Source organism: Balaenoptera acutorostrata, chromosome 1 (assembly GCF_949987535.1).
Source record: "Balaenoptera acutorostrata chromosome 1, mBalAcu1.1, whole genome shotgun sequence".
In the NCBI taxonomy this organism is placed as follows: Eukaryota; Metazoa; Chordata; class Mammalia; order Artiodactyla; family Balaenopteridae; genus Balaenoptera; species Balaenoptera acutorostrata.
The window spans coordinates 68,655,956-68,671,076 of record NC_080064.1 but is presented as its reverse complement, the minus strand read 5'-3'; the positions used below and the strand labels follow the sequence as shown (position 1 = coordinate 68,671,076).

Genomic DNA, 15,121 nt, shown 5'->3' with positions numbered 1-15,121 from the left:
AAAGTAGGAGACTGAAATTGTACAGGTCTAGAATAGAAAAACTAAAAGGAAAAAATTACCAAAAAATTACTCAGAAATTGCCTAAAAAGCATCTTTTTTGAGGAAAAGAGGGAACGAGAACTAACATTTATTGAACCGTTGTTCTAGATACCTAATATGCTATTTCATTCAGTTCTCGCTACACTCCTATAAGGCAGGTATTATTTGTACATTTTCCAGGTTCAATTCCATTGTTCAATTTTCCAGGTGAGAAAACTGAAGCCACTCGGTGGCATCTCCAAGCATCAAACTCAGGGCACACCACGCTACCCTGAAACTCACCTCCCCATCAGACTGACCTAAAGCATTGCTGTCATGCCACCCTGACTCTCCATCTATCATAGGACCCTATAAGCCTGTGAAATAGCCACAGCAACATGTGTAGCTTTGAGATATTGCAAAAGCTTGGAATCTCACAAATGTAACCAGCCATGTTTCACTTTGTATAATTACAATCCTATAATACTGATCCTAAAACTGTAAGTATGAAACAGGAGGTCCTTCTACTGCTTTTCCCTTCTTGTTGCTTTCCCATTTTGCCCCCCTTTACCTCCTAACTTCACAGCTTAGAGCAAGTGCTTAACCTCAAGCAAACTGGCATAAAGCAATGTTGCCAGCAGGTAGGGTGATACTGGAAAACTGTTTGAAATCTTGTGGGGACCTTTTTGGTTGTTACAATGATTATGTACACCACTGGCGCTGGGAGAGATAGGGGATGAGGTAGGGATACGGTCTGAACTCTAGTGCTCAGAGAGGCTCAGCTTGGTGCGCCTAATTCTGATGATTTTCAAATGTCCTACTAGAGATTCATGTTGGGAAGGGAATATATATATTCTCTTGTTTGTGTAGAACCTTATCAAGAGTTGTTCATCATTTCAGAAAATTAAGTCACTGACAGCACTATTGTCCATGTTATTTGAATTTAACATGAAACATTTATATCACTTGCTCCTATTATCATTACATTATATAGTTCTATGAATACCTACAAATATTTAGATAACAAAAGGTAACAGAAAGGAGTCAACAACACTCAGGTGACTATTGTCTTATTCTCTTTTTTTGTTGTTTGTTTGTTTTCTTATTCTTTTTAAATCCAAACTTATTCACTGTAAGTAAGTAAATACAAGCAACTGACTGCTTCATTATGTCTTCTGAGATAGTTTTCCCAAGTATTTGCATTGAAATCCATGTTTGTTTCTAATAGTTTTTAAAATTATGTGTATAGGTAGGTATTATTGTTTAAATTTTTATTTCAGGATAAGTAAAAGTGGTGCCACAAAATATTTGTTATTACAGGGGAACTTTGGGTCCAATAAGGTTAAGAACCACTCGTGTAAAGGAAAGAACATGGGCTTTGGAGTCAGACAAACCTAAGATAGAAGACATCTCTTTGGACTGCATGATTTGCGTAGTTTACTTTTTTTTTTAAAAAAAAAAGTCTTTATGGAATTTGTTACAATATTGCTTCTATTTTATGTTTTGGTTTTTTGGCCCCAAGGCAGGTGGGATCTTAGTTCCCCGACCAGGGATCGAACCCACACCCCCTGCATTGGAAGGTGAAGCCTTAAGCACTGGACCGCCAGGGAAGTCCCTTGAGTAGTTTACTTTTTTTTTTTTTAATTAATTTATTTTATTTTATTTACTTTTGGCTGCATTGGGTCTTCGTTGCTATGCGTGGGCTTTCTCTAGTTGTGGCGAGCGGGGGCTACTCTTCATTGTGGTGCACAGGCTTCTCATTGCGGTGGCTTCTCTTGTTGCAGAGCACGGGCTCTAGGCATGCGGGCTTCAGTAGTTGTGGTGCCCGGGCTCAGCAGTTGTGGCTCACGGGCTCAGTAGTTGTGGCACACTGGCTTAGTTGCTCCGCAGCATGTGGGATCTTCCCGGACCAGGGCTCGAACCCGTCTCCCCTGCATTGGCAGGCGGATTCTTAACCACTGTGCCACCAGGAAAGCCAGAGTAGTTTATTTTTGTTCTGAGCTCCAACTGCCTCATCTATCGATCACAGCCATTTCTGGGGGTTCTGTTAAGAATTGCTATTTCAAACAAGGTAGCACAGGTTAAGCGGTAATGATAGGTATTCAACAATAATTCCCTTCTCAATGCTCAAGCTATGCTTCCCTCCCCCACTTACCTTTACAGAAGGCAGGAAAATTAAGATAGGAAGGGGTAAGTATGAAGAATACAGAAGGAGGGACTTCCCTAGTGGTTCAGTGGGTAAGACTCCACGCTCCCAATGCAGGGGGCCCGGGTTTGATCCCTGGTCAGGGAACGAGATCCCACATGCATGCCGCAACTAAGAGTTCTCATGCCGCAACTGAAGATCCCATATGCCGCAACGAAGACCCGGCACAGCCAAAAGTAAATGAATTTTAAAAAAAGAATACAGAAGGAGGAAGGGAGTAACAAATCATCATCAGTACCTAATACCTAACTACACCCAGAACACACTGTTAGTATCAAATGTGAAAAGGTTCAGGAGGTTCAAGTTACATTCTGGCCCTGGATCATGAAGAACATGTTGTTAATGCCAATCACACATACACTACTACAAACACTACTACTTAATGCAATATATGGATATGTAAATTGTTCCAGGAATGGATACAGAATTATCATTTCCTCAACCTTGTTACTGTGTATCCCTTTAAGACCACTTAAAGTTAACACTGTAACTTAAAAACCTGTAGATCCTGGATTTTAGCCTTTCTTTTTTTAAGTTGGAACTCTTCCTCTACACGTGGTTTGATTATCTCCAGGGAGATTTTTATACAATAGCAAATACACTTTCTGAATGCTGGATCTTGGGCCTGTTAGCCACTACTAACTGGGGGTCAGATATGTTCCTAAAAGGCAAATATTCTATCACTGACAAGGTCTAAGGTCCCTTCTTCCCTTTCACTTATCTGTAGAAGCCATAGGACCTCCCTGGTATTAGTCATGTCAAAGCTTCAACTTCCCACTCCACATTTTAATCACCAAAACTTCAAAATACTCAGCATACCCCAAACAGAAAGGCTAGAGTTTCTAAGACAGTGAGAAAAAAGCAGTTTTTAGATCCCAATCCAGAGAAACAGTGACAGTCATCCACTCTTTGTTGGCTTCCTCTTTTCTTTATCTCAGCAAGTATCCAGCCCAAAGGTATTAGTTAGTTACTTTATCTGAACACATAGTTTCAAGAAACAGCTTTAGATGCACCCCAATGTTCACAGCAACATAATTTATAACTGCCAAGAAATGGAAACAACCTAAGTGTCCATTAACTGGTGAATGGATAAGGAAGATGTGGTATAGTCACACAATGGAATACTACTCAGCCATAAAAAATGAAATTTTGCCACTTATAGCAACCTGGATGGACCTGGAGGGTATTAAGCTAAGTGAAATAAATCAGACAGAAAAAGACAAATACTGTATGATATCACTTATATGTGGACTCTAAAAAAAGTACAACAAACTAGTTAATATAACAAAAATGAACAGACTCACAGATATAGAGAAAAAACTAGTGGTTACCAGTAGAGAGAGGGAAAGAGGGAGGGGAAGAGTGGGACAGGGAACTAAGAGGTACAAACTACCAGATATAAAATAAATAATCTACAAGGATACATTGTACAACATCAGGAATATAGCCAATATTTTACAATAACTATAAGTGGAATATAACTTAAAAATTGTGCATCACTATGTTATACACCTGAAACATAATCCTGTACATTAACTATACATCAATAAAAAAATGAACACCTTTGGTTACCTTAGGTGATGGGAATTTATTATAAGGAAACACAGGGAAACAAAAAAAGCACAGGAAACCTTCTCAGAAGACAGACTTCTTAGAAATTACTAAAAATTGGCTCGTTGCCATTAAAGACACAGTATCAGCTCTCCTAGCATGAAGGACATTCTGATGGCCCTCTGTGATCCTGAAAGGACCCCAGTGACTCTGTCATCCCCAGGCTTCAGTGTTTTTTTCTTAGGTCCACTTCTTTGCTTCTGCTACTACCAACTGTAAAGAACAGATACCGCAACTAAGACCCAGTACAGCCAAATAAATAAATAAATATTAATATTAAAAAAAATATATATATGGGACTTCCCTGGTGGCACAATGGTTAGGACTCTGCGCTCCCAATGCAGGGGGCCAGGGTTCGATTCCTGGTCAGGGAACTAGATCCCACATGCGTGCCACAACTAAGGAGCCCTCGAGCCACAACTAAGGAGCCTGCCTGCCGCAACTGAGACCCAGCACAACCAAATAAATAAATAAATATTTATAAATAAATAAATATTTTTTTTTTTAAAAAACAGTCTTTGATTTGAAGTCATTCTCTTTATTCTGGTTTGTTACCACACTTTCCTGTATAATTAGTTTTTGCATTTGTGGAATCAAAATTACATGCTAGGTATGTACACTGAGCAGTAAAGGTACACATGGCTCAATACTTTTGGGGCTCTGCCACAATCTTCTCAATCAAATTCCATCTCACTCTTCTTTGATCTCTGCCTACCATATCCCTACCTGCATATTTGGTATCTCTGGCAGCATCCTTCATATTCCACCTTTTATTATCAGCATATACATACTTGTTTACTCATATGTCTTAGTTTACTCTTACCACCACTCCTATACATTGTAAGCTCCAAGAGATAGGCAGTTAGTAACATTTGTATGTATTTCAATACTTTTTACATAAAAATGACACTCCAATATTTTTAATTGAGTGCACAAGCTCTCAAGACCGTTCATACTGGAAAAGACCTTGGAACTTCTCATTTAATCCAGTGGTTCCCAAAAACATATCTGCCAACAGATGACAGACCAGCTGCCTAGGGACACCAGGGAAAAGTTAAATTACCACATTTTTCAGGCCCTAGCCCAAATCTGTAGAAGTGGGGCCCAGAAACCTGCATTCTTGGGAGTACTGACTCACAAGTCCTGAGCATGAGTAGGAGTTGTTAATTTTAAAAGGAGGCCATTAGACTGAGAGGGTTCTAATGAACTTGGCAGCCTAGGTAAGCAAACCAAAACCTAGGCCAGCAAATGTCTCAAAGTTAAGAAACCTAAAGGACAACCAATCACAAACAGCCAAGTAGGTTTTCCCAAATAAGGCAACCACTTAAGCTGGAGCCAATCAAATAACTTCCTTGCTTTGCCTCCACATCTCGTCTATAAAAACCTTGCCTCTAACTCCTGTCTGCTGAGCACTCCTAACCCCTTCTGGTTTGCCACTGCCCAAATCGATTTTTGCTCAAATATACTCAATTTAAATATGCCTCAGTTTATCCTTTAAAAGAATTAACAAGGAAAGAACAGGGGAAAGATTTCCAGGTAAAGAGAAGAACAATAGATAAATGTCAGAGAACCAAGAATAGTTTCATGCTCTGTACAGGCCGTGGAAGATGTCTGCCACATCCCTAATTCAAGAAGTCTCAGACTATCTGTCCTGCCCACTGTCCTCTCCAACAGGACTCCTTATCCACTGTTCATCTGCCTTAGTACCATCTACACACTGGACCAGAGACGAGCCCTGACCCACAGGCCAAAGGGGCCTGCCCCACCTGTCCTGTACCCTGACTCACCAACAGAGACTCACTCTCAGGGAGTTCAAGTTTGAGACAGAGTGGGCGCACAGAAAGTACAGAAGCAAAGAACTAAAAGACAGAGAGGAGGCAATAGGGGCCTTAAAGGAGCAAAGTCAAAGGATAAAAGGAAGGAATCAGTCAAGAACACAGTAAGAAGTAGGGAGACAGGTAGCGAGGGAAGGTGAAGGGCAACTGGACTTGCTCTTGGTTCTCCAGAGTCTGAAGTTACTGCTTTCACCCAGACAGCATGAGTGATGTTCCAGCTGCCCACGGAACCTGACTGCCCAGCTACAGAGGCGATCCTGGGCTTCCTCACCTCCCCGTACATCCTAACAAATACATACATACACGTTGTCCAAGGTAACCTGAGTGTCTCCATCTCTTACAACCTGCAAGAGCCTCCCATGTCCACTCAGGATGGCTGGAGGGGTGGGAGTAGGTGAGGGACGGCAAAGGGGCCACCATCTGTCTATGAGGTAGCAGAGGCTTGGGGAGGGGTTCAGACTTGATTCTAGAGTTGTTCACACACCTACTTTGGGGGATCTCCAGCACACAAATCAACATTCTTACCCATTTCTTATCTTCCTGAGAGCAATGAGGTCTATAAGGCAGCTGGTGAGACTATCCTCCCACTTCTCAAAATGAGTCACGGTTCTAGGGGGGATGTTTTGCTGTTTTGTTTTGTTTTTTACTTGAGCTTTTCATAGAAAACAGAGGCTGATGCTCATGAGGGATAGTAAGCACACATAATGATCGTAGTATATTTAGAACTTCTCAGATGGTACCGCGCAATTCCAGAAAATACCATCCTATTTAACTTAAACTAAACTTTATAAAGGAAGCATAGCAAATGAATGGTCGATTGTGTTTCAACTTTATAAAACACCAGTCAGGGGTCATTCCTCTGCTGAAAAATACTTGGGTTACTCTTACTGCCTACAGAATAGAACCCATATAGCTTCAAGGACATTTGTATTCTCACTACTGCGTACATCTTCAGCTTCATCTCCTACCGGATCCACCATCTACTTTTATTTATTAAAATTTTATGGTGCAACTAAGCCATCTAGCAAGCCTGGAAATGAGATTTTTAAGGGAAAAAACCCTCCCAGCCCTCAGCAAGAGATAAGTAACTAAATTCAATTCAGTGTGCTAATGTTATGTTAAGATCATGCAGTACTGGGTATTAAACATATCTAGATTGGCAGATTCACAAGGAAGGCTTCTTGGAGGAGGTGACAGTTGAGACTGGAGAGGTGGGTAGGAGCTATCAGAACAAAGAAGTGAGAACATCATGAGAAAAGGCATAGAGGAATGAAACAGTTAAACATTCTGGAATAAAAAGGGGATTGTTAGGAGATGAGACTGGAGTAGTAGGCACGGGGCAGGACTAAAGAGGCAGGCAGGACTAGGAGACGTTGTCTGGCTGGTGGGGGTTATTTGTAAGTGCTATGGTCTGAATGTTTATGTCCCCTCCCCCAAAATTCAAATGTTGAAATGCTAGTGTTAATGGGTGGGGCCTTTGGGAATTGCTCAAATTATGAGGGTGGAGACCTCATAAACGGGATTAGTGCCTTATCATAGAGGCTCCAGAAAGACCATTAGTCCCTTCCACCAGGTGAGGACAGAGAAAGAAGTGCCAGCTATGGACTAGGAAATGAGCCTTCACCAGAGGTAACCATGCTGACACATTGATCTTGGACTTCCCAGCCTCCAGAACTGTGAGTAATAAGTTTTTCTTGTTTATAAGCTACCAAGTTGGTGGTATTTTTTTAATAGCCCAAAAGGAATATGACAGTAAGTAACAGGGAGCCTTGTAGGTTTTTGAGATTGGTATGATCAGGGAATCAATATTAAAATAGAGGATGCGGGACTTCCCTGGTGGCGCAGTGGTTAAGAATCCGCCTGCCGATGCAGGGGACACAGGTTTGATCCCTGGTCCGGGAAGATCCCACATGCCGCAGAACAACTAAGCCCGTGAGCCACAACTACTGAGACTACGCCCTAGAGCCTGCGAGCCACAACTACTGAGCCTGCGTGCCACAATTACTGAAGCCTGCATGCCTACAGCCCATGCTCCACAACAAAAGAAGCCACTGCAATGAAAAGGCCATGCACCACAATGAAGAGTAGCCCTTGCTCGCGGCAACTAGAGAAAGCCTGTGCACAGCAATGAAGACCCAACAGAGCCAAAAATAAATAAATTAATTAATTATTTTTAAAAATAGAGGATGGGTGGAATCAGGGAAACCATATTCAGGGTACCATTTAGAATCTGCATTGTAAAAATCCAGCAGTGACAACTGTCAATGCCTTCCAGCCAAAAACCACCAGGAATTCTCATTTCTAGTTAACTGCTCCTTGCAACAAGGGAGGCAGCACACCATGGAGAACCGTGGGGGAGGGTCTGAGTAATAGGGCATTAGAAAAGATTTGGGCTTGCGTTAGGTGATGTTAGGACAGCACAGGTTTGCTATCAGGACGTGGGGACAAGTCTATGACTCAGTATCTTAATAAAACTATCTACAAGGTGGGGAAAACTGTCAAAGCTAAAACTGTGGTTGGTAAAAGGAGCAGCAGTCATTTATATCAAGACAGGGAGATAAGAACTTCCCTGGTAGCACAGTGGTTAAGAATCCGCCTGCCAATACAGGGGACACGGGTTCGAGCCCTGGGCCGGGAAGATCCCACACGCCGCAAAGCAACTGAGCCCATGCACCACAGCTACTGAGCCTGCGCTCTAGAGCCCACAAGCCACAACTACTGAGCCCGCGTGCCACAACTACTGAAGCCCACGTGCCTAGAGCCCATGCTCAGCAACAAGAGAAGCCACCACAATAAGAAGCCCACGCACCGCAACAAAGAGTAGCCCTGGCTCACTGTAACTAGAGAAAAGCCCCAAGCAGCAACGAAGACCCAACACAGCCAAAAATAAATAAATAAATCAATTTATTTTTTATAAAAAGGGAATAGGGAGTGCTATAATTTGGGGGGTTTTGTTTTTTCTTTTCGTTGTTTGTTTGTTTGTTTGTTTTGTTTTTAGGGGGTGCTGTAATTTTAAATGGGATGATCAGTACCAGCCTCGCTGAGAAGGTGACATTAGACCAAACTTCAGGAAGAGCATTCTGGGAATTCCCTGGCGGTCCAGTGGTTAGGACTCGCGCTTTCACTGCTGAGGGCACAGGCTCAATACCTGGTCGTGGAACTAGGATCCTGAAAGCCACAAGGCGTAACCAAAAAAAAAAAAAAAGAGCGTTTTGCCAAGGAGAGGTTCTGGTAGAGGCGACAGCCAGTGCAAAAGCCCTAAGGCTCCAGAGTTCAAGGAACAGCCTGGAGGCCAAATTAGCTGAAGCATGTTAGAGAGGCCACAGGGCCTATAAGCATCATTGGACTTTGGCTTTTACTCTAAGTGAGGTGAGGAGCTATCAGTCTTGAGCAGAGAGATGAGATGCAGAATATATCTCATTGGAGACAGAAACTTTTGAGTTTTGCTATAAAGGAGAAATGGGGTAATAGCATAAGAGATGGGGGCAGGTGACAAGAGACGGTTTGTTGTTTTGTTTTGTTTTTAAGAAAAATAGCATAATTGCATGTTGAACATATGGATTGAAATTAAAATCACAATTATTGACTCTTCTGCTTCCCCAGTACACTGCTTTATTTGACTGCTCTATGTATTGAGAAGGGGCTGTATTTGCTTGATCCATTCATTCAATGAATACTTAGTATTACATCATATACAAACTAATGTAACCAAATCAAAGTTAATAATTTCTGAAATCTATAAAGAGTTTTCAGCTTCTGGACAAGTATCTAACTACAAAAGTGATTTCTTAATAAACTCTTTCAAATTCACTCTTTCCCCACTATCTTTCCACATAATAGAGAATTAAGAAAATATGTCACGACACAAACTACTTGTCAAACAATTACAGTAGTCAAATATTCAAAAGGCCCCTTCAACAAATTTTATGACTACAGCTCAAGAGTTTAGTAATCAACTCATACATGAATCCTGAAATTTTTCTTTTCGCTGCGCACGGCATGCGGGAGTTTAGTTCCCTGACCAGGGATCCAACCCATGCCCCCTGCAGTGGAAGGGCGGAGTGCTAACCACTTGACCGCCAGGGAAGTCCCTGAATCCTGAATATTTTAAAAGATGGTATCAAATGTTTTGTAAAAGTGTCCCAGCATTTATGACTTAACTGTTCTTTTAGATGAGATTTACTTTTTTTCTTTTTGCTGAATTGCTCATTTAGCTGTTTAGAAAAATGATATCAGCTGTAAGGGATTTTTGCATAATTGGCCATCTGTTTCAAGGTAATGATTACAGACTGCACCCTGCAAGTGATTCATAGGTTTCATTAACTTCCTCCTTCAGGAACCAGGAAATAGGTGAAATCCATAATTATCAGTTTCACTACAGCATCTTTTTGAGGTAGTAAGTATTTTGGTGGTTGAGTCTGAGGCTTTACTTGAAAAGATCATTTGTTTAAAAAAGAAGTTTTGCCGGGTTTGTATTTGGAATCTGAATACAGTTACCAAGAATCCCACAGCTGCTACGTAATGAACTTGGAACCAGGAAACCTTGATTCGAATCCCAACTCCGCCCCACACGAGTCCAGCGACTCTGGGCAAGCTACTTGACTTCTCAGAGCCTCATGTAGCTCAACTGCAAAATGAGAGACTCTTTGCCTCAGTGCTATGGTGAGGATGGAATGACCACCCTGTAGCCTTAAACGCCTCGCACAGCCAGGGGCACATTACAGACTCCCGGCCATCGGGTCAGGCCAACTCCTTCCCTCTTTTCCTTAGCAGAGAGAGTACAGCTCTTCATACAGTGCCATTTGTATCCTCATAGCCACCTCTCTAGAGAAAAGGCAGGACTTCTGATATAGTCATATAAAGGGGGGAAACTTTCTGTTTTTTCTCCACTGACATCTCAAAAGTTTATACCACTGTTCCTCTTGCTGGGGGAATGAGATGAGAAATGGGATCTCACTAGTGTGCATTTTATTTTAATAAATTACTCGTTTCAAAAGTAACTATGGAGGACTTCCCTGGTGGCACAGTGGTTAAGAATCCACCTGCCAATGCAGGGGACACAGGTTCAATCCCTGGTCCAGGAAGATCCCACATGCAGCGGAGCAACTGAGCCCGTGCGCCACAAATACTGAGCCCGCGCTATAGAGCCCGCGAGCCACAACCACTGAGCCCACGTGCCACAACTACTGAAGCCCGTGCGCCTAGAGCTCATGCTCTGCAACAAGAGAAGCCACTGCAATGAGAAGCCCGCGCCCTGCAACGAAGAGTAGCCCCCGCTCGCCACAACTAGAGAAAGCCCACGTGCAGCAACGAAGACCAAACACAGCCAAAAAATAAATTCATTCATTAAAAAAGTTAACTATTGAGATACTTTGACATATACTATGATGATCAATACTTTATCCTGAATATACTTAACTCTTTTTAGTCTAGATGGAAAACCTGCATTAATGTTGATTATATGCATAAACATACTAATATATATATCTAGGGTTATAAAAATTTATGAACTTTGATAAAGCACATCAAAATACCTAATGTTTATCTTGAAATTTTAATGCAAGTCAGCGCATTGCAAACTTAAAGTGCTGAACATGGTTGCCAAGTTATTGCTGAGACACCCTGTAAAACTTGGGAAGCAATATAACTTCATGGAATTTGGAGCCAGAAAGAAAAAACCTGGGTTTAAACCCAGGCTCTGGGACTTCCCTAGTAGTCCAGTGGTTAAGACTCTGCACTTCCAATGCAGGGGGCATGGGTTTGATCCCTGGTCGGGGAACTAAGATATCACATGCCGCACAGCGTGGCCAAATAAATTAATTAATTAAATAAACACAGACTCTGCCACTTACTATATGTAATTTTGAAAATTTTCTGAACCTCAAAGCATTAGTTTCCTATCTGTGAAGTAGGAATAATAATACTTCTCAGGGATTAAGTGGATTGAGTAAAGTCATGCATCTAGAACTCAAAATAGTATCACATTATGATGAGGAAGACTTAATGCAAAGTAAATAAATCTGGAGTCCCTGGTTACAGGACAGATATTTAAAGTTGTCAGTTAAGAATGCTAACAAGCTCACTTAGCTTAGAAACAAGAAGATCCAAGTTTAAAATAATGGCCCAGCTTTTTTGTTGCTAGCTATGTGACCTTGGCCAAAGGCCAGACACATTGTACCTCAGCCCACTCATTTAACTGTTAGGTATTAATGATATTAGGTATTAATGATATTAGTTACAATTTGTAAAGCACTGACCATACACCAGTGCAATCTGATAAGTTTACACATGCACTCCAGTCTTTAGGATAACCCTTCAAGGTAGATGTCCTTATCTCTATTTTACAAATGGCTGAAACTGAGAGAAGTTAAACTTGTTCAAGGCCACCCAGCTAGTAAGTGGTAGAGCCTGGATCCACAGTGAGGTTTATCAGTCTCCAAATCCTGTCCTAAACTACCCAATGAACTGTCTGCCACCTACCTCTCTTAGAGAAGATCAAATAACATTTTTCCTGCAAGAGCGCTTTTTGAATTGAAACGTCCTATACAAACATGAAGTACTATCGTTAATACTCTATATCAATCTAAATAATTCATAGAATGGGTCTGTGATTTGCCCCCTCAGTGCCTGGAAACCCTGAAAGAACAAAAGGTTAGCTTCAAGATCTCTTTCATCTCCTCTTGGAATTTTGTCTTGACCTCAATTTCGCTTGAACTGACCTGATAAACAACATGAAAGAATAGATAGCCAAATGCTGCTCTGTGCCACTCAAAGGCAGCTCTCTGCACTCCCAGGAGTCCAGGGCAACAAGATCTTGTGCTTTTCCTTGAAATATGGACAAAATACTTTCTTGGACTGTTTTCTCACACCTGCATTTGCAGTTAGCTTGGGTAAGTATAAATAAAAGTGGTCACATAAATGTCCGCCTAAACTAGGGCTTTGGAAATCACCCCATAACAAACTCCAGTTCCTGGCACACATGCTATCGATCTAATAAAAGCAAATTTCAGTCCCTTTTCAAGGATATGGGGTAAAATTTAGAGGGGCTTTCCCCTCTGAAATTTTTGTCAACTAGTCCTGCGTAGTTTAGTATAACTGTCTTAGTTATCCGCCCTTGGAATAATAAGCTTCCCGGAAATACCAAAGTGTTGATGACATGTGACATGACATATGCGGGTCAAAATGGGGCTTGGTTTGGTATCACCCGGAAGGCACCCCCTAGCCCGCCAATCCCGGAGATGCTCAGCGTGGCCCTCTCACCCCTGCAGAGGAAGCAGGAGGGCAAAGTCCAGACAAAGTGAAGGGTGTTAATTTGCCGAGCCAGATCTCGACGCTGGGAAGGCGCAGAAGCTGCTGGATCTCGGGTTACTAGAGCATGCTCATTTGCAAGAGGAAGAAAGGTCGTCCCGGGTTTCCCAGAGGCCAGATCGAGCCTGGAGAATGTGACTTTCTCCAGTCCTGGGACTAACCTTTTCCCAGTCCTGGGACTTACCTCTTCCCTTCCCTGTAAGGCCCTCTCGCTCCCCCTGGGGCGCTCGCAGCCGCGGACCCCACCCCGCTTCGAACGTCGGGATCCGGGAAGCGCAGCTCAACCAGCCGGAGCCAATTTAAGCCTGCGCGGGGCGGTGGGAGAAGCGGCGAGAGGCAGCGAGAGGCTGAGCCCCAGCACCCGGCGCTTACCTCCGACGGCGAAATCTCAAACACGCCCGCGATCTTGGCGTAGAGCTCCTGGATGCTGGAGAAGTTCTCCACTCTGCCCGTGGCGCTGCCGTGGGCCAGCTGCGTGTGGAAAACCAGCTTGCAGGTGGGCGCCGGGAGGCTGGGGAGGCTGGCGCCTGCCGCATTCGTCTGCTCGCCCTCCACCAGCCGGGAGGTCTCCTTGGTAGTGAATTTCTTTTTTCTCCGCAGCCCCAGGGGCATCTTGCCTGGCCGAGGGCGGGGACCCACCTGCGCTGCCACGGACTGCTGCCTCCTTGGCCTGGGCCCCCGGACTTTGTGCTAAGGGCCTGCCGGCTCCGGGCAGGTGCAGCCTGGGCTGGACCAATGGCAGAGGCGCTCCCGCCTGGCCCCGCCTGCTCAGGGCCCTCCTCCACCGAGAGGAGTCGCACCTGCAACCGGCCGAGCAGCCACCTGCCCTCCGGATGGATCAGGGAGAAGAAAAGTTGGACCCTGAGGAAGGGGAATGTTGCCTGCCATTCCAGTTCTACAAGGATCAAGCCATCAACCATCGCAGCTGCCCCGGATGGTGTGCCCTGAGGGGAATTCAGGATGGAGAAAACAAGAAAGCATTCTGTGATTTGGATACTGGCCCTAGATAGTTAAGATGCATATCTAAGGAATCATTTCAGTGAACTCAGACTCTTGCATCTTCCCCTACATAGAAAAGCACTACAATCATTAACTTGAGATGTCTGTCCTTTGTGATTAGCAGTCATCTTTTCATGTTCCATAACACGTTTTTATCCGACAAAAACACTCATATATCCTGGCTTCTCCCTTACCTCTTCTGAGCAGTTCCTCGGAGCTATCTGAGAGGCTCTCCTCCGCTACAGTCCTCAGTAAGGTCCCCGAATGAAACTTAACTCAAAACTTTTAGGTTGTGCATGTTCTTCCGTCGATAACCCACTCCCTCCTCTCATCTCCTGGCTTCTTTCCCCTCCTTTAAAAATGGCTCAGTTTCTAAGGATTTCCCTGGCGGCGCGGTGGTTAGGAATCCGCCTGCCAATGCAGGGGACACGGGTTCGAGCCCTGGTCTGGGAGGATCCCACATGCTGTGGAGCAACTAAGCCCTTGCGCCACAACTACTGAGACTGCGCTCTAGAGCTCGCAGGCCACAACTACTGAACCCACGTGCCACGACTACTGAAGCCCGCACCCCTGGAGCCTGTGCTCTGCAACTATAGAAGCCACCACAATGAGAGGCCTTTGCACTGCAATGAAGCATGGCCCCCGCTAGAGAAAGCCTGCGCGCAGCAACGAAGACCCAACACAGCCAAAAATAAATACTAAATAAATAAATTTTGTTTTTAAATGACTCAATTTCTATAAAAGCCTTAGGATTCTGATTCTACAGAACAACACATCTTAGAATACAAACATGCTGGCCCTTCTGGTGATGGTCATAAACGTTTGGTAGGTACTCACAGACGACTGGGCCACATGCCTTCGTAACTGTATGTCTGGGCCATTGGGAATAGGAATTTAAGTGGAAGTCAATCTCCGTCTTTCTTCTCTGTACCTTACACCCTGCAAGGCAGAATTGGAAGGAGAAGTTTTGAGATTAGTGCCACATTGAATTCATAGTTAAACACCCTCAGCCAAGCCCTCAGCAACTCTCAGTAATCCTTTTTACTTTTTCCTGGGCATCTTTCTCTCCCAAACGTTCAGCACTCCCCCAAGGTGATTTGCTCCACCTCTGCCCTCCTTGGTCTCTGTAGAAAACCCTGTCTCT

The 15,121-nt window shown here is 43.6% G+C and overlaps 1 protein-coding gene across 2 annotated transcripts in view; it reads right to left on the bottom strand.

Annotated features, from left to right (window-relative positions):
• Positions 1-13,653, bottom strand: part of GIPC2 (GIPC PDZ domain containing family member 2) — an 89,642-nt gene extending 75,989 nt beyond the window's left edge. For both annotated transcript variants that reach the window (XM_007191790.3, XM_007191789.2), the window contains exon 1: positions 13,351-13,653. In XM_007191790.3, coding sequence (XP_007191852.2) covers positions 13,351-13,590 — 240 coding nt within the window. In that variant the 5' untranslated portion in view covers positions 13,591-13,653. The remainder of the gene's footprint in view (positions 1-13,350) is intronic.
• Positions 13,654-15,121: the final 1,468 nt, after the last annotated feature.